General features: G+C 42.5%; 1 protein-coding gene across 2 annotated transcripts in view; it reads right to left on the bottom strand.

The window, feature by feature from the left end:
* The window catches only part of RAB3C (RAB3C, member RAS oncogene family), a 172,961-nt gene that overhangs the window by 10,942 nt on the left and 140,224 nt on the right, over positions 1–21,795 (bottom strand). For both annotated transcript variants that reach the window (XM_056540873.1, XM_056540868.1), the window contains exon 3: positions 15,794–15,912. In XM_056540873.1, the coding sequence (XP_056396848.1) occupies positions 15,794–15,912 (119 nt within the window). The remainder of the gene's footprint in view (positions 1–15,793; positions 15,913–21,795) is intronic.

Here is a 21,795-nt window from a genome sequence, read left to right as displayed (position 1 = left end):
GGGCCTGGGAAATTACCTACAAATTTTCATGGTAGCACTAGCTACCATAAATCTTCAATTACATTTTAAAATTAATCTTTAAATCTTAGGGATTGTAAGGCCCTATGGTCTCCTCATGCTGCTGCGATCTGCAGGCTGTGTCATTCAGCCACTATATGGTTTACTAATGCTGCTGGGCCAGGGACATAACCTACACATTTTCATGGTAGAACTAGCTACCAAAAATGTTCAATTTCAAATTTTTAAATTCATCTTTAAATCTTAGGGATTGTGAAGCCCTATGGTCTCCTCATGCTGCCGTGAGCTGCAGGCTGTGTCATTCAGCCACTATATGGTTTAATGATGCTGCTGGACCTGGGACATTACCTACAAACTTTAATGGTAACACTAGCTACCATAAATCTTCAATTTCAATTTTAAAATTCATCTTTAAATCTTAGGGATTGTGAGGTCCTATGGTCTCCTCATGCTGCTGCGAGCTGCAGGCTGTGTCATTCAGCCACTATTTGGTTTACTGATGCTGCTAGGCCTGGGACATTACCTACAAATTTTCATGGTAGAACTAGCTACCATAAATCTTCAATTTAAATGTTAAAATTCATCTTTAAATCTTAGGGATTGTGAGGCCCTATGGTCTCCTCATGCTGCCGCAAGCTGCAGGCTGTGTCATTCAGACGCTATATGGTCTCCTCTTGCTGCCGCCAATTCCAGGCTGCGCCATTCTGCCAGATTATGGTCTCCTCATGCTGCTGCCACCTCTAGGCTCTATCATTGTGCCGCCATGTGACTCCTTGTTAGTTTGGGTTTTGTGGTCATACAGTATTAGTTCAAAGTAAACACTGGGGCATTAAACTTGGGAATCTAATATAAATCTGAAATTTAAAAAAAATTATGTAATCTTTTCAAGACTGAGGCCCTATGGTCGTCGCCGTAATATTACCTGTGGAATTATCACATGAATCCAATGAAACAGCTTGGAGCGATAACAATGAACCATAACTGATTAAATGAAACATTCACACTTTCTCAGTCAAGGGGACACTGAGAGGCAGGGGCTGGAACAGGTGGTATATCTCCTGGCGGAGGACCTAAGCTCAATTTTAAGACACAAGTACAAGCTTTTTCACTGCAGCCACTTCTAGCTTTATGCCCCCACTTATCCAATGGCACAGAAGCTGAATGTGCTCCTGTCCAAGTTGCTGGTACTGCAGTCCCTCCCTTTTTAAGTGGACACTTAGAGTATGGGGGTGCGCTGAGAGGCAGGGGCTAGAACAGGTGGTAGCTCGTCTCACGGCGGACCGCCAGCTTGAAGCTCACCAGAAAGGGTAATCAAAACATTTTAATAAATTCTAATTAAATAAAATAAAAATTACATAAAAAATCTGCCACATCCAGACGCTTTGCGGCAGTGATTATAATAGCAATGCCTGTAATCTGCATGTCATACTGAATAACAGTATTATTTCACTAACACAGCACACTCCCTATGCATGTTAGAACAAAGCAAAGTGTTCTACACCCCTATTGAGACTCTCTGTAGGCCAGAAATAGCCATTTTTAATACAGATTCACCACAAATAAATTCGGACCAAACCAATTTTTTTAGGAAAATCAGCGAATCGGCCAAATCGAATTTTTCAAAAGTTCGCACATCTCTAATTTTTTCATATATTACACAATGGGCATACTTCGAAAAAGAAAAGCCCTCCTGCTGGATAACCCCTTTAAGGGTTGATTTACCTCTCTCATCCTTTTCTTGCATTTTCTTAATGTTGTACTATATAGTTACATAGTTAGTACGGTCGAAAAAAGACATATGTCCATCAAGTTCAACCAGGGAATTAAGGGGTAGGGGTGTGGTGCGATATTGGGTAAGGGATGGGATTTTATATTTCTTCATAAGCATTAATGTTATTTTGTTCCAGGAATGTATCTAATCCCGTTTTAAAGCTGTTAATTGTTCCTTCTGTGACCAGTTCCTGAGGTAGACCGTTCCATAAATTCACAGTTCTCATGGTAAAGAAGGCGTGTCGCCGCTTGAGACTAAACTTTTTCTTCTCCAGACGGTATGTTATGTACACTTAGATAACTTAGTTATAAACACCGATAGACTCCATTTGAGTTTAATGTTTTGAATACCTTTGTACTTTATGGTGACCATTATGTATTTTTAAGTGTATTGTAAGGTGGAACACTATAACAGAGATCACTTATACATTGCTTGTACACCAAGACTGACAAATATCCATTGGGATTTGAGGAAAGGAGACCATTTACTTGTGCTCACTTGTAAAATACCTTCCAAATAAGAATACTAAGAACATGACATCTGTACCAAAGTGAATTATTAATGAGCTAGAACAAGGTCCATTCTACACAGCAGGCTAATGTAAAACTACATGCAAGTGTCAGTGTATATGTTAAGTAAAGAATAATAATTGCACCGCACAGTGTGAAACTGACACATCTGACAAATGACAATTATTTCCCCATTGAGAAATCTATAATGAAATGGTTGGATTAATGTTAACACCACTATACTAATGGACAATAAAAAAGTGGAATAGAAAGGGCCAGTGCTTGGTACATTTAGTATGTGTTTCACCTCTGAATATTTTAGTGCTGCCTGAGGGTTCCAATGATTGCAGGAACCATATGGTGCTTTACTGGCAAATTTACAGCTACTAAAACCAAGTAAAATACTTTACAAGCTCTAATAAGCATTAATCTTCTAGTCTTTCTTGATGCTCAGTTGCATATATAGAGGGCACCCGAAACAGCAACTGCCTTATTAATATTATGTCTTGGTATCAGAAGCTGTGGTGAGCCACGGGGGGGGGGGGGGGGGTGCGTTGTGAGGTGTATGGGGCAGATGTTGTATCCCAGGGGCAGATGGTGTTAACCCTGAAATGTTCGTGATGCCAGCATGTAGTTTTTCCGAGAACCAACCGAACGGTAGCACCGCTAGTCCTAGTTAGGCAGGGCAAATAAAAGTCCAAGGCCAGGTTAGGGTTAATGGTTGCTTTACTGAGGTAGACAGATGGTACAGTCTTTACAGCTAGGTCAGGATCCCAGAGAGATGACCAGTAACACAGGAGATCTTGCAGCTTGCTGGGGCTTGCAGTGACTTGGACAGCAGTGACAGCCACACTGAATATAATAGGCTTGACTTGACTGAAGATAGTGACAGCAGACAGAGATGACTTGACTTACTGACTTTTGGCTGGAATTTAGGCTTGAGGCCTCCAGATGTGCCGGACACTGGCTCTGAGATGTCTGGACTGAACTTGACCTCAGCAGAAAGTGTGGTGGAAGATAGAGATTTTAGTACCTCCCCCTCTTACAAAGGGGGCCTGAGCAAGAAGCCCCTAGGTTAGTTGCAGGTCATCTGGTCACCTGGTGCTCTCTGGGTAACAAAATATGTGACTTTCACATGTGACAACCATTATCATGTGACTAACAACCATAGGACCATATCAAAAGTCCTCAACACATAATATACAATCATACAGATTATAGGGGTACAGTGCAGGTGAGCCCTGGAGGGACATGCAGGGACTCAAGCTGATAGGACTGTGAGATGCATATCCCATACTGGGATATCACAAAACAATGATGGGAATGGAAAAGTCCTAACTCCTCGGGACCCACTTTCTAATTTAAGATTAGAAGAAACTCATAAAATGACAGCTAAATGAGAAAAATGGTGGCTCAGAGAGAAATTAACTTTTATTTTAGCAACTTAATGGTTTCAGAAAATGCAGAGGGCACAAAAGCTTACAAAAACTAAATGGTCACAACACACAAAGTAAGGCTCGGACTCGAACGTTATTAGACCTTTCTGTACAGTAAACTACACATGCCTTATGTTAACACCCAAAACCGCAGGGAGGGTGCCTACTTTCAGCTGCCCCAAACTATTCAAACTAACAAATATTGAGTGTAACATACACCAGAAGCGCAGTCACTACAACAGGAGAATAGCCACCACCTAACTTAGGTCTGTTCTCGTCAATGATACATACAACACTACCCCATCCTGCTGTCTCAGTCTGACACAGATACACCAAGGTATATCAATCTATTATCCAAGCCCTGGCAGACGTATCCCCAGTATCTCAGGCTAGCAACCCTTTACAGGTTTTACACCCTTCTGTCCAATACCTCAGTCAATCCAGCAGACTTTTCAAGAACTAACCCCATCCAAGGTGGATTGAATTCAGCCTCAACAGTATTCAGATGAGTTAGTGCACACCTGGGCGTTCCCTCACTCTGTCAGAGAAGTCTCTATAAGGGTACGTTCACACGAGTGGACCCACAATGTATTTTACGCTGGTGGCTTTACATGTGCCTGCTTGGAGCGGCAATACACTGCCACGAGCAGACACACTGCTATGTGCGAGTCGCAGCACGCATGAACAGTATACTCACACATCGCAGCTGCATTCTGCCTAGCTCATGGAGCAGTTTGAGTGGGGGAGTGCACCGCTTCAGTGTGTCTGCTCGTAGCGGCGTGTTGCCACTCTGAGCAGGCACATGTAAAGCCACCATGCAGGTGTCCTTCAGTGGCAGATCTGCACCGTAAAATACGCTGTGGGTCTGCTCGTGTGAACGTACCCTAATCCTCCGACACATAGGGGGAGAGTGGTGCAGTTGCCCATGACCAATCAGTTTACTTCTTTCATTGTTCACAGGTTGCTTTAAAAATGAAAGAAGCGATCTGATTGGTTGCCATGGGCAACTGCACCACTCTTCCTCTTCACAGTTTTTGATAAATATCCCCCCAAGTCCATATAGAATAAAGACAAGTGATCCAACAAATGGCAGAATTACTGCAATATTTAGCTTTACTTTATCAGTGATTTAAATTAGCAGTGATACAAAAATCATATTCCCCCTGGTGCAGTCTACAGAATGTACACTAACGGCATGGAGTCTGGAGATCCCAGCCGTATAGCTCAATGTTCACCATGGGTTGAGCATGGTGGTTCTCCACTTCCGCAGACATCGGCTTGAAGTAATCCTCAACAGTAGGTGCATCCCAGTCCCCACTTAGAAGTATGCTCAGTTTATAGGTCAGCCCACTGTCTAATTCTGAGAAACTCCGCAGACCTTGCTAGACAATCTTCAAAGTACATCTCAGGACTCTGGGTTCCTCTTAGCAATCTAGGCTTCATGTCATCTTCATCACTTCTCTGTTCACTACACTCAGTGGACAGCCATCTAAGCCTACATCCTCCCAAACCTAAAGCACAGGCCAGCAGGTGTAGGCCTCACATGTACTCCCTCTAGTGATAGACACCAAACTCTGTGCAATGCTGTGTCTTGGCATCATAAAAAATGATATTCCAAAAGTGACATCCCCACTTTTACTTGCTCCTGTCAGCTGACGACAATGACTCGTCATCTTTGTCAAACAAAGTGACATGGTCCAATGTTACTGTCAAGCATAATGAGGTGCCAGCCCCAACAACCCAGTATGGAAGAACACAGGACCAACCACACAAGCACCACATAGTGTACACATAAAAAACATTTAAACAATCCTTGAGGACCAAACAGCCCAACAAAAGGAATGGCAAAAATGCATCAGAGGTAGAGAAAGACATTTTCCTCTAATAAGTTGTGCTATTGATTTATGCATAGTGTATTGAAAGTGTGGTGTCTATTTAAAGACTCACTTAGAAACCTTCTCCTGCCTATGAACAAGTCTAGAGATGCTAGTGATAAGTTGTATGTGAATGCCCTGAGTGTAAAAAATGTGCTAATTAAAACCATTTTAATGAGGAAATATTTAAACACCTATGTTGCTGATTCTGACACCAATTGTCTCTCGAAAGGGTTATCCCATGAGTCCTGTTAGCCTGCAAAGTACAGGCATACATATAGTGTTGAAGTGTAATGTTATTAAGCAGTCAGGGCCAGATTAAAGGGTAGGCACTCATGGCCTTCACGACTAAACAGCATGAAAGGGCCACCACCAGTTGTGCCGCCAAATGTCCCCGGAACTGTCTTGCAAAAGTGGAAAAAAATAAATCACAATAAGTTAGCTTGGCTGTAACATCCAGCGCTCCAGCCAAACACCCAGAGTGCTCCCCTTCTCTCGCCTCCCCAGCCTGCAGGGCTCGGATTCGCATTGCGGGATGTGAATCCCAGCGCATCGCTCACCTCCGTTCTCTTCTGCCCTCTCCGTCCTCCCTCAGCGCTGGCATGCTGGAGCTTTCAGATTTAAAGGGCAAGTGCGCCCGTAATTATGTCTTACAACTACACCTTCCACATACCCCTGCCGGATCTTTGTTAACCTTGTGCCATAGAGAAAGCTTATTCTGTGTTTGCTCTGCCGTGTCCAGACCCTCTGCTCCGTGTCCTGACCCTGCTCCAGTGCCGCCTGTCAATTGACCTCCTGCTACATTTTCTGGCCACACACCTCTGCCGCCAACCCTGACCTCCTGCTATCCAGACCACGTCTTGCCGAATCCCTCCTGTGCCTCGCATCACCTCAGCTTCCTGTGTGGTCGAGTCGTGCCAGGGGTAGCGACCTGGGTGCCGCCTGCCGGAGCAAGACCGTCCCTCTTTGGGCAGGCTCTGGTGAAAACCAGCACACCTTAGACTCTGCTCCCTGGCACGGCCCATGTCATCTGCCACACAGGTCAAGCGGATCCACTATCTCCGTTTTTGTCCTGCCTACTGCCGTGAGTCTCACATTGGCAAGGTAAGATCTGCCTTCTCTAAAGTTTTAAAGGGGTACTCCACCCCTAAACATCTTATCCCCTATCCAAAGAAGGGCACGCACCTAACGGTACAGCATGGCACCCCAGTCATCCGGTGCATGGAGCGAGCTCTACTCCGTGCCGGATAATGGGCGACCATTCATGTCTATGGAAGAAGGTGTGATGGCTATGTACTAGCCATCACACCCCCTCCCATTGACATGAATGGAGGGGAGTGGTGTGACATCACAAATGCGGAAGCTCCAAGATTCCGTGTTCAGAACGTCGCGGTGCCAGCCCAGAGATCACTGGGATCCCAATGGCTGATGCTAAGAGTGGAGTGGAGTTTTCTTTGTGGTTTTTGATTCCTGACAGGGATTTTTCCAAGGTATTTACTAATGTTTCCATACATTTTGCACTTTTCCCTATGTTTTATTTATTTATTTTTTTACATTTATTCTGATCTGTCAGGTTTTTCCAGCTCAAATCCACCACATTTTCTGTGGAAACCTTAGTAAATCTGTTGGCATTTTTCAAAACTGTCGGGAACACGCCCCTTTTGTCAGGAACACGCCCTCTTTCAATGCGACCATGCCCCTCTTTGGATTTTTCCTGTAAAATGGAGTGTTTTGGGGGTTTTTTTGGTCGCAAATTGTGTCGCATGAAACGTGTGACACTATTTGGGCACAAAACCTGAGAAAAATGAGTCAGGATCACGTTAGTAAATAATCCCCAACATCTCCTTAGACTTTTATTTCATAAGTGAGATAAGTTTGTCTACACCAGTGGTCTCAAACCGTGGTCCTCCAGACGGTGTAAAACTTCAACTCCCGGCATGCTGGGAGTTGAAGTATTGCAACATCTAGAGGGTCACAGTTTGAGACCCCTGGTCAACACCCAACCTTTCCTGCATGTTAACCACCTACTGTACCCTAGTATCAAACATTATCTTAATAACCTCCTTATTAGTGTGAAAGATTAATTGTAGGCATTGTCTTCTATCATTAGTCATTTAATCCTTCTTAATTTCCGAGGCATAGATCAGTAATAGGTTCTTGTAAATTTCAGTCTTTGAGTGGGTGCAGTTACTAATGTAACCCTTCCATGCACCGCGCCCAATTATTTCTCTCTGCATTAGTGACCCTCTAACATATAGTCCCCTTTGAGTACATCAAAGTCTGTATCTATTAAATTGTAATGGATAATGGGGCATTAGGATCGGGAATGGGCAGCCGCAGATACGGATCCACAAGACAGTGAAGGCTCACTAATGCTAACAATGAAATTATACATTATGACCTATCTGGCTGCAGAGGGATTGCAATATTTGCCTGGAATTGTGTTAAGAAGTGACAGCTCTTTACGTTAAACTTCAGAGTGAGAAATGATGGATTATGTACAGAAAGCTGTTATGCAAATAGTTCATTACTGCGAAAGGAAATATCAGAGGAGGCAAACATGTATTTAAGGAGCGGAGGATAGAAACACTTATCCATTATCTCTCTTTTTATACAATCCCAAAGGCTTGTCAAAATATAAGAAATATTCGTCTTGTGTAAAAACCAAAGCGATATCTCTCCTTAAAATGACTTCGCAAGATTCATTTATCAAGGCCGGTTTGTCTGCCTGTGATATATTGTCCTAGTTTTCTGTCCTGTCATTGACTAATAGGATTTTTTTATTTTTGCTATTTTGACTTATTTCTCTTTTAACCCCTTCCCCTGACAGCAATTCTGGTATACTTTTTTCCCCATATTCCATTACGTCAAATGAGAAAAGGGGGAAATTTGAGTTTTTATTTTTTATTTCATTTTTTATTTCTTAATGATGGTATATTTTTAATATTTTGAATTTTTTTTTAACCCCTTAAGGACTCAGCCCATATAATTTTAGCATTTTTGTTTTTTCCACCTTGCCTTCTAAAAATCATAACTGTTTTATATTTTTATCCACAGACGAGTATGAGGGCTTGTTTTTTGCGCAACCAGTTCTCCTTTGTAATGACATCACTCATTTTACCATAAAACATATGGCGCAACCAAAAAAATACTATTTGCGTGGGGAAATTGAAAAGAAAACCGTAATTTTGCAAATTCTGGAAGGTTTGGTTCTCACACTGCACAATTTACAGTAAAAATTACATGTTTTCTTTATTCTGTGGGTCAATACAATTAAAATTATACCATGATTACATACTTTTCTATTGTACTACTTTTAAAAAAATCTCAAACTTTTTAACCAAATTAGTACGTTTAAAATAAAAAATTTCCCGTATAAGGGCTAATTTTTTGCACCATGATCTATACTTTTTATTAATACCACATTTGCTTATCTAATATATATTTTTATTCATTTTTTTTGGAATATGATGTGACAAAAAAGCAGCAATTTTGGACTTTTTTTTTTACGTTTACACCGTTTATCGTACGGGATCATTAACATTACATTTTGATAGTTTGGAAATCTATGCACATGGCAAAACCAAATATGTTTATTAATTAATTCATTTATTTTTTACACTTTTTGGGGATAAAATGGTAAAAAGGGACATTTTAAATTTTTATTGGGGGAGGGGATTTTTTTAAATTTTTTTACTATTTTTCTTTTTTTTTACACTTTTTATGTCCCCATAGGGGACTATTTATAGCAATCACTTGATTGCTAATACTGTTCAGTGCTATACATAGGGCATAGCACTGATCAGCATTATCGGCGATCTTCTGCTCTGGTCTTCTGAAAGGCAGATGAGTGTAGAAGATGGACGGAGGAAGGTGAGGGGACCTCCATCCGCCATTATGGATGATCGGATCCCACGGCAGAGCTGCGGGCAATCAGATTATCCATTTTTCTGACTGCACTGCTGCAGATGAGGGGTTAGCTGCAGACATAAACGCGATCGCTCATGTCTGCCATTACCGGCGGTGTCCCTGGCTGCAGGGGGGGTGCTTGCGGTCATGTGAAGGATGTAAAGGTGCGTCCTGGTGTGTTAAGTACCACCGCACCAGGACGTACATTTACGTTCTGCGTCGTTAAGGGGTTAACACTTTTTTAGTCCCCTTAGAGGACTGTCTTAAGCAATCATTAGATTTGTCACGCTCATCATGGCTATACTATTCCACTGTATTGATCAGTGAATTTGGTGCTCTGCCTCAGGCAGACTGGATTAGTGTAGTCTACAAGGCAGACATGGAGGCTGCGATTGTGTTGCTGTGATGCTGATTGGGACAGGCGTGGCGCCTGTCAGGTCGCCCTCAGTTTGTAAAAGCATGTTAAAGCGGGTTAGCCAACATAAGGTACTTTAGTAATTAAGTCTCATACAGTAATGGACATACTTTCCAAGGGTCTATGCTCGTGTTGCTGGTAAATGGGCATGTCCTGTGTACCCCCATCAAAGAAGTTTGATACCATCCACCAATCAGAGGCAAGCATATTAGTAACAAAACTAACTTTGATGCCCTTGTCTCACATTTGTAGAGCCAAAAAGAGCCATTTAAAGAGCTAGAATATCCCCTTAAAATGCCAGCATACCACTTTAAAATGAAGGCAGATGCAGCTGTAAGATACAGCCAGTTCAGCTCCTCAGCCCGCTCCATATTCAATGACCCCCAAGCACCATAAAAAAAAGCATAACAGTGGCCATTAAAAGTTTTAAAAAAGGCATCTATTAAATGACTAAACACTGACAAACCATAACTGTAAAACCATTGAGATGTGATGAATATAAATAAGATATGAATAAGATTGGCCATGACAATGGAACCTGCGATAGGGTGAAATTGGCAAATTCAAGTATCTGAGCAAGGATCTGAGTGGACAAGTCTCTTTTATTTCCTGTGTGCACATTATGTGCTAGTTTCCCCCCAATCAGGTCTAGCACACCTAAAGCCAGCAATGGCTCCCAAAGTTTCAGTCTCTCACCAGTTTGTCGCCAAGCAGGTACAGTCAGCTGCTCCCACAATATAACAAGGGGTCATGCGGTGGAGACCCGTGGCTTAAACCGGACATCACCAATCACGGTGATGCCTGGTATTAACCCTTTAGACGCGGCGATCAACTTTGTTGAAGTTAAAGGGTAGCTCCCACCATCCTCTTTTTTTCTTTTTCTGTCCCTGCCTATTGCCCATCTTTCCCTAACCCCCTCCCTGCCTTTATTTTTTTTTTTATTATTTTAAAAATGGCATTTTGTCTGCCAGTCACTACCAGGCAGACTTCCCCAGCAGGCACCACGTCACTGATGGCTGCTGGGGGCCGACTTCCGCCCTTAGTTCTCCTGACAGGGTGCCTCCAGCTGTTTCACCACTACAACTCCTAGCATGCCCTGACATCTATTTGCTGTCAGGGCTTGCTGGGAGTTGTAGTGGTGAAACAACTGGAGGCACCCTGTGTTGGAACACACCCAGCCCCCGACCAATATCGCCCCCTCCCCCTCACCTGTGCCGGACCATGAGCGGGGGTCCGTAGCAAGCAACAAGCGTGCGCCCGGCTTCCTGTTATGCCCGTACACTCTGGAAACTGTCTCTATGTTTCTGGAGGATTGAAAGTCCTCCAGAACCATAGAGAGAGTTACCAGAGTGTAGGAGCATGACAGGAAGCCGGGCACACGCTTGTTGCTCAGTGTGTGATGGGCCCTCCTGTAAATGGCGCCCCCCTCTCCGTATAACGCGCTCCCCCCGGTAATGACAGGACACAGCAGTGAGGAGGCGGCGTATCCCCACTGGAGCCGCGGCTGTAAGGAGAGGTAAGAGCCATGTGCCACCCTGCTGCAGGGAGAATATGCAGCAGGGAGGCGGCCAGTGTGAGAGTCCAGGGAGCCAATGCGCAGCCCTGGATTTCACTGTGCTTGCTCTCGCCTGTTTGATTGACAGGCGGGAGCGAGCACCGCAGTGACTGGAATTTCGACTCATTTGCCAGGCTCAAATGAGACGAAATTCTGTAGTGACGTCACTGCCGAATGCATTCGGCCACTAGGAGGGCGACCCCTAGTGGCCGAATTTAAAAGTGATTTTAAACTGGTTTAAAGTCACTTTTTTTAATTAAACTATATTAGAGATATGTTGTAGTACTTAAGTACTACAACATATAATTTTTTTTATTTCATGACAGTGCCCATTTAAAGTTAAAAAAGCATTCTTGGCTCAGTCGGACTTATCGGGACCACCGCGGTGAAACCTCGGTGTCCTGGTCAGCTGTGTGGACGTAAGGAGAGTCCCTACCTTCCTCCCCGGTGTCCGATCGTTGTTTGATTGCTCCATGCCTGAGATCCAGGCTGGAGCAATCGAGCGGCAAGAACACTGTTCAATGCAATGCTATAGCATTGATCAGTGTATGCAATCAATGTAATGCATTTTATAGTCCCCTATGGGGGCTATAACATTGCAAAAAAAAAGTTTAAAAAAAATAGTTAATAAATGTGATTATTATTCTCATTTAAAAAAAAAAAAACGATGTAAATGAAAATAAATATAAACATAAATGACCGAACTATAAAAATATATCATTATTTAAACCTCATGGTCAATGGCATACACGTAATAAAATTACAAAGTCCAAAATAGCGTATTTTTGGTCAAAATTCATAATAAAAAACTGATAAAAAGTGATCAGCAAATCCGATCAAACAAAAATGGTACAGATAAAATCTTCAGATCACGTTGCAACATATGAGCCCTTGTATGCGGAAAAATAAAAAAGTTATAGGGGTCAGAATAGAACATTTTTAAATGTTTTAATTTTCATGCATGTAGTAATTTTTTCCAGAAGTAAAACAAAATCAAACCTATATAAGTAGGGTATCATTTTAATAGTATTGACCTACAGAATAAAGACAATGTGTCATTTTTACCGAAAAATGTACTGCATAGAAACGGAAGCCCCTAAAAATTACAAAATGGTGTTTTTGTTTTCACTTTTGTCCCACAAATATTTTTTTGGGTTTCGCTGTAGATTTTTGGGTAAAATGACCGATGTCATTACAAAGTAGAATTGGTGGCACAAAAAAAAAAAAGAAATCATGTGGGTCTGTAGTTGCAAAACTGAAAGGGTTATGATTTTTTAAAAGGTAAGGAGAAAAAAAAGTGCAAAATGGAAAAATGCTGAGTCCTTAAGGGTTCTTAGCAACTCTGCTCAGCCCTTATTGCACTTCACTCAAACTCTCCATGTCTCTTTGCTACTGCCTACTTAAGGAACTATTCGTAGTCACTCAATGCATCCAGCAATCTGGCACCAAAGTCTGCTATTATGGCCCCTCCTTTCCCCTCCTTTAAGCATTGTGTCATAGCACTTACCATTACAATGCTAGTCCATGCTTTAGAGTTAGGCTCTGTGTATGTCCTCACTATAGCTTACCACCTACTCCTGCAAGATGGCAACTAGGAAACAACACTGGCAAAGTCTGGCAGTGCTGCCATGTATAGCGGCCTGCTAACCCTAAATACAAAATGGCAACAGATACAGCGCTCAGGTATCTCTAGCAAGGAGAAAATGACATCAATGATAGGCATGATGGGAGTGGCCAATATGAATGATGACTGCAGGCTGCTCTGTAACCTCCTCCTCTCTGGTTTTATAGTGCAGTCTCATAGGACAGGAGTGAGCACAGAGGAGTGCTAGTCCCACCCTCACTTCCTGAATTTTGTCCCTGTCTGGGCTTCAGCTTGAACTAAGATGATATTGCAGCCGAACAGGATTATGTTCTGGATGGTATTAGTGGTCTTTTTTTATATATGATATGATCTCTCTATAAAAAGAAGATGCACATTTTATGAAGTATTTTTTTAAGAAAGATTGATGTAAGGATGGGTTGGGATGGTGAGGCCAAAATAAGGAGTTGCCATAGCAGAGTTCTCCTATAATCCCATGACTGAAGCTATCTGACTACAAAATGATATCTTGAAGTCCCCGGGCTCTAGTAAATATTCTGTAATAGGGCTCGACTATCACATCATTTATAGTGCTGGTCTGTAGGGGGACCTGTTGGGCCTTCTCAGGCTCCAGCAAGTAGGAATTACACCCCTGCCTTGCTATATATGACGGAAGACTCCTTTACTACAGACGTGTAAAAATATTACAATGGTAAAAGAGGTTTCCTAAAATCTGACGTGTCTGAAAGCAGGAATATGTATCTGATGTTAATGTAATATAGTGAGCTGTTTATAGACAGATTTACTTGTGTGAACGTGTACAGGACCTGCTGATAAGAAGCAGACACACAGAGAAGACATTAGATGTGTTCGAGATTCTGGGAAAGACAAGCCCTGGTTCCCATGGAAACTGCCTTCTCCATTTTATCAAAGAGAAAAATACTGAACACTGCCCTATGTATTTACTTTGGGTTACAAAATATTGGATCAGCAAAGCTTTCCTTCAAATGCTGGGAAAATCCCTGTCTCTATACCCGTCCTTATAATTGCCTTATTTGCATTCATACATCTCTTGTATCCTGATACAGTCGGTTATTAGATCTTCCTGGATGTTCACCTAAATATCTTTTAAAAATAGGATTTGGACAAAATAATATATTTTTGAAATGAATTTTAAAACAAGCTTTTTAGATTTACTATGAATATATAAACATCCATCTCCACTAAGGAAGCGGTGATATGGGGAGCTGTTTGGTATGATCCTTGATACCTCACCTTGTAGTTACTAGCGGTCAATGGAGAATGAGAAGAGTTGATGACCAACACGTATAATGCATTTTCTATTTGGAGGGAGAAGTAGACCATGCATGCAAACCAACTTGCAAATGGATAGCAAGCAGAAAGACACTGGTAGACGGCACTCACAGGCAAAAACTTGCGGTTCCTTTATTGGGACAAGCTGGATACAAAGCAACGTGTAGTCAAGCGGCCGGTTTCGCGCTGCACAGAGCGCTTAGACGTGACCTCTCTCTGAGAGGTCACGTCTAAGCGCTCTGTGCAGCGCGAAACCGGCCGCTTGACTACACGTTGCTTTGTATCAAGCTTGTCCCAATAAAGGAACCGCAAGTTTTTGCCTGTGAGTGCCGTCTACCAGTGTCTTTCTGCTTGCTATGGATTTATCTATGTTTCGTAAGGACTGAGCACCATACAGAACAGCGGAGGATAGTAATTAAGCAGTGTGACCAGACTCCTATACTAAGGTATAGACTTGCAGTGCCGACTGCTAATTGCTTCACATGTGTATCTCAACTTGCAAATGGCACAATTTAACTTTTTAACTTCCCCTTTTCTCTGAAATACTTGGGAAAAGAGATTTTTCAGATACGAGTTTCATTTGCTAAAATCTTACTAAATTGGGAATTTAGGAGAAAATTGCCTGTTTATCTTTAGAGAACACAAAATTTAGGGGATGATTTATTAATATGTGCGACTTTATTTATTTTTTGCCTGTGAGTGAAGCTGGTCGGTATTAATCAGAGTGCCTATGCCTTCTGATAAATTTTGACTAATGTTTACCCAATTAATGTGGAATGCACTTGTCAGATAGCCCGCCACGGCTGCCTGTACCTGTTCCCTGCTAGAGTGGCTGTTGTTAAAAAAAAAGGACCCTGAGGGCACACGTAGATATTCGGGGTATATTTTCATGTTCAATGAAGTCATATACAACTAATAAAATGCATTTATTTCCAATCTAAACAGAAACATGTCAGTCCTCACTGGGACCTTCACCAGGCATCCCCTGTAGTGCTGAATCCTCACAACAACATAAGCAGCTGATTTATATTACAGCAAGGACAGAATGCTTATAATGTACAGAGTACAGTGAGAAAAGAACATTATGAAGCAATTGCCGCCATATACAGAGCTACATGAGCCTTAGTAAAGGGAGCCTAGAGAGCTGCTTTAAGTGTTGTATTCCAAATAAATGTAGTTTCCTAAAGTTAGCCCAAAGAGGAAGCAGGCACAATACTGACATACAGCATCTGTCTATATACACAGTGTGCTGCCATTACAAGAGACCCATGACAGCCACTGTTTTTTATTGCTTGTCACTTAGGGGCCACACAGCGGGATGCAATGATATTTTGGCACATGTTAAACATTCACTGTATGTCATTGTATAATGTGACAACACAGCTGCTGCATGAATAAAGAAGAACTCACCAGTCCTGCACTGCATTGAAGGATTCCTCATTTGTAATGTCATACATTAAGATGAACCCCATTGCACCTCGATAATAGGCTGTGGTAATGGTGCGGTATCTCTCCTGTCCGGCTGTGTCCTGAAATAACAAAACATAAGAAATCATACTAATATTGTCCCCTTATTAAAAAATAAATAAATAAATAAATAAAACTTTAAATATAGCAGTTGTGTTTGAAGGATACTGCCTTATGTCATGTGATATGTCATACTGAACCCAAGACCTTTTGCACATAAGGCACAGTTTTCAGTCGAGCCTTCTAGTCCCTATGGCCCAGATTTATCAAACTGTGTAAGAGAAAAAGTGGAGAGATTTTTCTACAGCAACCAATCACAGCTCTCGGTTACTATAGGAAAATAACTCCACTTTTTCTCTCACACAATTTGATACATCTGGGCCATATATGAGTTTATCCTTTGTTGTTTTTGTCCTAAGTGAGAGGACAACTGATAAAACTAACCCCATCATTTCCTATAGGGTTAGCTTTGAGCTTAAAGGGGTACTCTGCTGTTCAGCGTTTGGAACAATCTGTTCCGAACGCTGCAGCCGGCGCCGGGAGCTTGTGATGTCATAGCCCCGCCCCCTCATGATGAGCAGCGGAGTACCCCTTTAAGGACATCAGTCATGAGCTCAACAGAGAAATGCTGAATGCAATGTTATTCTACCCAGTGAGAAACAAAGTACATATTTTCCCTATTACTTGTGTCTAGCTCAGACAAAGAAGAAATGGGTGGACACAACTGTATCACAACTGTTTACACCACTCTAAGAGGATGGTCACCCAGGTATATGGGATAGAAAAACACAAATCTCAAATATGACACAAACTAGCGTTTAATAGGCAAACTGGCATTTGAAAATTTACAAAATCACTAAATACGAGAATGAGATATTATAGAATTATCATTTAAAGGGAACCAAACAGCATATTTTAGCATAACGTTGGCAATGTGTAATATATGCTAAAAATCATTATCCTCACCATCCCCGGGGGAAGTTTGTGCCCCCCAGGGATGGTGAAGATATTAAGTTATAAAGTCCCTTCATCCCTAAGGTTTAGGTAGCAGAGCGATGACGCGAGCCGTCATTTAAAGGGGTATTCCAGGCAAAACCTTTTTTTTATATATATCAACTGGCTCCGGAAAGTTAAGCAGATTTGTAAATTACTTCTATTAAAAAATCTTAATCCTTCCAATAGTTATTAGCTTCTGAAGTTTTCTGTCTAACTGCTCAATGATGATGTCACGTCCCAGGAGCTGTGCATGATGGGAGAATATCCCCATAGGAACTGCACAGCTCCCGGGACGTGAGTCATCAGAGAGCAGTTAGACAGAAAACAACAACTCAACTTCAGAAGCTAATAACTATTGGAAGGATTAAGATTTTTTAATTGAAGTAATTTACAAATCTGTTTAACTTTCCGGAGCCAGTTGCTATATAAAAAAAAGTTTCGGCCTGGAATACCCCTTTAAGCCGTCGGGGTGGGGCAAAGGCTGCAGCGAACGGGGCGGGGCCACGGCCGCAGCGAAGGTGGGGACTACTTGCCGGGTGGCCCGGGGGGACTTTATAACTTAATATCTTCACCATATCTTCACCATCCCTGGGGGCCCAAACATACCCCGGGGATGGTGAGGATAATGATTTAGCATATATAACGTGTTGTCAAGCGTAGCATTTTGTTACCGCATCTCAGGATTTCTTTACTGCAAGGACTTCACTAATGATAACCAATACTGTACAACAAGCTGCCAACAACTTCATCCAGGAGCAGTGACAGATCAGCTTTTCAGGATGGAGCCTTGTCATGGACCAATCTTTCAACCATAAATTTACATTCAACTTGAGAATGGGACTGCTTACTGGCCACACCATTGAGTTTATGTATACTGGCAAAATAACCGGCGTTGCCTAATCTTCCTACCTAAGCCTTATGGGAGAGGAAAAAGCAGCAAAAAAGCTATTTTCCTCATATCCTGACTTCATATCCCCTCCTCACATCCCATCCAAATATTCTGTTCTCATACCCTGTCCTCATATCCCGTCCTCCTATTCCAGCCTCATATTGTGTCATCATATCCCATCCTCATGTCCTATCCTCTGTCCCATCCTCATATCCTGACCTCATATCCCAAACTTATATCTAGTCCTCATATCATGTTCTCATATCCCATCCTTATACCCCGTCCTCATGTTCTGTCCTCTATTCCTTCCTAATATCCTGACCTCACATCCTGTCCTCATATCTCTTTCTCATATCCCGTCCTCATATACTGTCCTTATATCCCATCCCCCACACTAACTATTCTCTTCATATCCTGTTGTCATATCCCACCCTTATATTCTGACCTCATATCCTGTCCTCATCTCTCATTCTCATAACCCGACCCCACATCCTGTCCTCATTTCCCATCCCCCACACTAACTATTCTCTTCATATCCTGTTGTCATATTCCACCCTTATATTCCGATCTCATATCCTGTCCTCATTTCCCATTCCCCGCACTAACTTTTTTCTGCACCTGAATGCCAGACAGTCGTCAGGATGTTTAAAAGTCACGGGCAATCTCTGTAGTCTGGGAGTACTGTGATCAGGAGATGTACTGAATGTCTCATAGACTTGAATATAAAAATGCTACCATATTTATAGTTGGCATATAAGTAACATATGTACTATGTTTCATCTAAATATTCAGCCATTCCATTTTTTTTCAGCAATACAGTCTCTAATAAACAATGACTTCTGCCTCTGTCCATTTGTTTTTCATTGTTTTAATGTGCATATTCTAAATCCAAGGTACAATAGATTTGGAAGTCTTTACACCCTTTCACTTTCATATATCCAATACATACACATAACACTGCTATTTAACTGCTGGTGTTCGGGAGCTTTTTTCTGTGCGCTACCTGTCAATCTTGCCGAATGGCTTCTGGAGATTAAAGGCATTGATGTGACATTTACACAGCACCGTGGATGAGAACATGAACAAATACACAGCTCAAGGGCTATTGAGCTTTATATAGAGTTATCTCCCCCTATTCACATCCATTCTTCCCTATTACATTCCTTACAATACAGTTAATTCACACATATTAGGTCACATCACAGGGGGATCAACTATTTGCAATGTTTTATGACAATGCGCTGACGCCTTAGACAATTCCATTGAATGAACTGTTACTCTGGTGGCCTGGTAATGTGTACAGAAGGAAAGTGATGTCTTTTACAATATCAGGAGGCAAAAGGTGAGACTCTGTGGCTATGTTCATGTTTAAATGTTCCTGATTACTTTTTGCAGTGTGGCAGGCACAATATGTAGCTAAAAAACAGCTGAAAGAGAGCACTTTATATGAGGAATGCAGCTCCCATGTAGGGGTTTAAATTTTACATAGGTGGTATGTGCCAAAGTAACATCCACATGGATGCCAGGATCTATGGTTTCCCCAGACGATACACCGATTCCACCAGCTTGTCTTTTTCCTATATTACATCCTAGTGCCATCTGTGGTAGAGGAGTGTGATGCAAAGGGCAGATGGAATTACCCTAGGGTCAGATGGCATTAACCCCTTGTATTCGTGATGCCAGGGTGTGGTTTATCCTCGATAACACCACAAGGTATACCGCTAGATCCTGGGCTAGGCACGGGGGCAATAATGAATGCAAGTTATGGATAAGGGTAGCTTTACAGAGGGTAGACAGATGGTAAAGTCTATACAGTTCAGCCAGGGCCCACGGAGGTGACCAGTGACTCAGAGACATTAAGGGCTTGCTGGGACTTGTAGTAGATGGGGTCAATTTAATGCAGGCCACGTTGACATGACAAATAGTGATGACCGGGGACGTACAGCAGACTTCGGGACCTGGGGGGTTTGCTCAGGGCTAGGGGTAGAAGGAGGGGTAGAGAAAGCTGCCTCAGCCAGGGCACTCACTTCTTACTCCTCAGTGTGAATTTTGGCCCAGGACCCCCAGGTCCGATGGTGAGGGGACAGCCTCACCGGTGATGATGCACGGGAAGATGCCGGAGTTCCCTCTGCCGAGGTTGGGGTTGCTGACTAGTCTCCATCATCCTCAGGCAGCGGGACTCTTCTGCCCTGATGAAGATCTTTTGGAGATGGTCAACTAACTCTTGAAACAGGTGCGCAGCGGTGACTTTCCGGGCCTCCGGCACCATCATGGGGCTCTCTGCACGTGTGCTTGCCTGTTCCGCCATGTTGCTCCATTTGCTGTCTTCCAGCAAACTGGGAGGATCTGGCAGCGCTGCTCCTTTTAAGCAAGGCTTCTGGAAAATGGCTGTCGGCCAGAAGTGCATCAGCAGTGCAGACTCCCCCGGCAACAAGGGGCGGATCTTTACAGTTCCACTTCGGCATCGATACAGCAACATGGTTTCCACGCCCAGGGGCGGGACATTTTTGCACGCTTCTCCGGCACATCTTTAACCCTTGCAGGTACAGGAAATACTTGACAATGTAACATAGCTTCTGATCTGATCTTGCTCATGGTGGACACAGTACTTAAACGTTTCACAATGGCGGACAACAGTCTTTTTTTCACCTCCCCCTCTATTTCACAAGCGCCTAGGGTATAACACTTTCCACTGATAAAGTCCCGTACACTTTCTGGCGCAACTTTAATTTGCATCGGCATGCGATTTTCACTGACAATACTGGACACCATTTAGACCGGGGAAGGAATTGTCGCATAAGGCACAAACCCGTATCCTGTTCATGACGCCAAAAGTTGTGGTAGAGGGATGTGACGCAAAGGGCAGATGGAATTACCCAAGGGGCAGATAGCATTAACCCATTGTATTCGTGACACCAGGGTGTGGTTTAATCTCGATACCACCCTAAGGTATACCGCTAGATCCTGGGCTAGGCACAGGGGCAATAATGACTACGACGCCAAGTTATGAATAATGGTAGCTAAGTAATGAGGATAGACAGATGTTAAATTCTATACAGTTGAGCCACAGTTCAGCCAGGGCCCAAGGAGGTGACCAGTGACTCAGAGACCATAAGGGCTTGCTGGAACTTGTAGTAGAAAGGGTCAATTTAACGCAGGCCACGTTGACTTGACAAATGGTGACTGTGACTGACTTGACTGATGACTGACAATACTGAGACTGTGGCTTACTTGTAGCTGCTTGTGGCTGCAGACTGGACTTGAGGCCTCCTATGACTCTGGACACTCTCTAGGACTCAAATTGACCTCAGCAAAGACTTGTAAGACAGTCTTAAAGTGACAACACTTTCTCAACACATTACATGGTATAATACATTAGAAACATATTTACATGGGGGGACAGAAGCAAGGGGGCCCAGGGGACACTATAGGGAGGCTGCCTGACAGGGCAGCAAGAGTGCAGGGTAATACCTCCTGTGCTGGGCCACCACACATCTTTTTCCCAGATATGATGCATGGCTGATCATAACTGATTGAGCACAATAAAAGTAAAGTTTTAGAGAAGTAAATATAAGGGGGTTTTGTGCCCTGGGTTTTTGTGAATGATAATATTTGGAATCCCTGTCTTCCCTTTGGGAAATTTTGTGTTTGTGTGCAGTCAATGCTAGACTGCTGGGTAAGGGGGGAAACTGTGGCAGGGGCTGTGTGGTACAAAGCGCAGGGTGGCCTAAACCATTGAGCAGTGAGCAAATAACAAATAACCTAAATTGATATTATAACATTTGAAAATATCAAAACTATTATAACATTAAAAAAGAGAAAAAAAGAGTACCCAATGTCAGAATTGTATTGCCTTATTTTGGTAAATATTTTGCTCAGTAGTTTTACCAAAACCAGAAGTGGAACTGACACAGAAAAACTATAATGAAAAATGTGCACTTCTTCTTTTGTTTTGGAAAAATACTAACCAAAATAAGTCAAATAAAATGAGACCGAAAATAAAGCTCAAAATGCACATAGCCTAATGCTGTATATTTTAGTAGTATTTATGTAGCAGCTA

This window comes from Hyla sarda, chromosome 1 (assembly GCF_029499605.1).
Source record: "Hyla sarda isolate aHylSar1 chromosome 1, aHylSar1.hap1, whole genome shotgun sequence".
Taxonomy (NCBI): Eukaryota; Metazoa; Chordata; class Amphibia; order Anura; family Hylidae; genus Hyla; species Hyla sarda.
The sequence above is the reverse complement of the archived record's forward strand: the minus strand, read 5'-3'. Positions and strand labels throughout refer to the sequence as shown.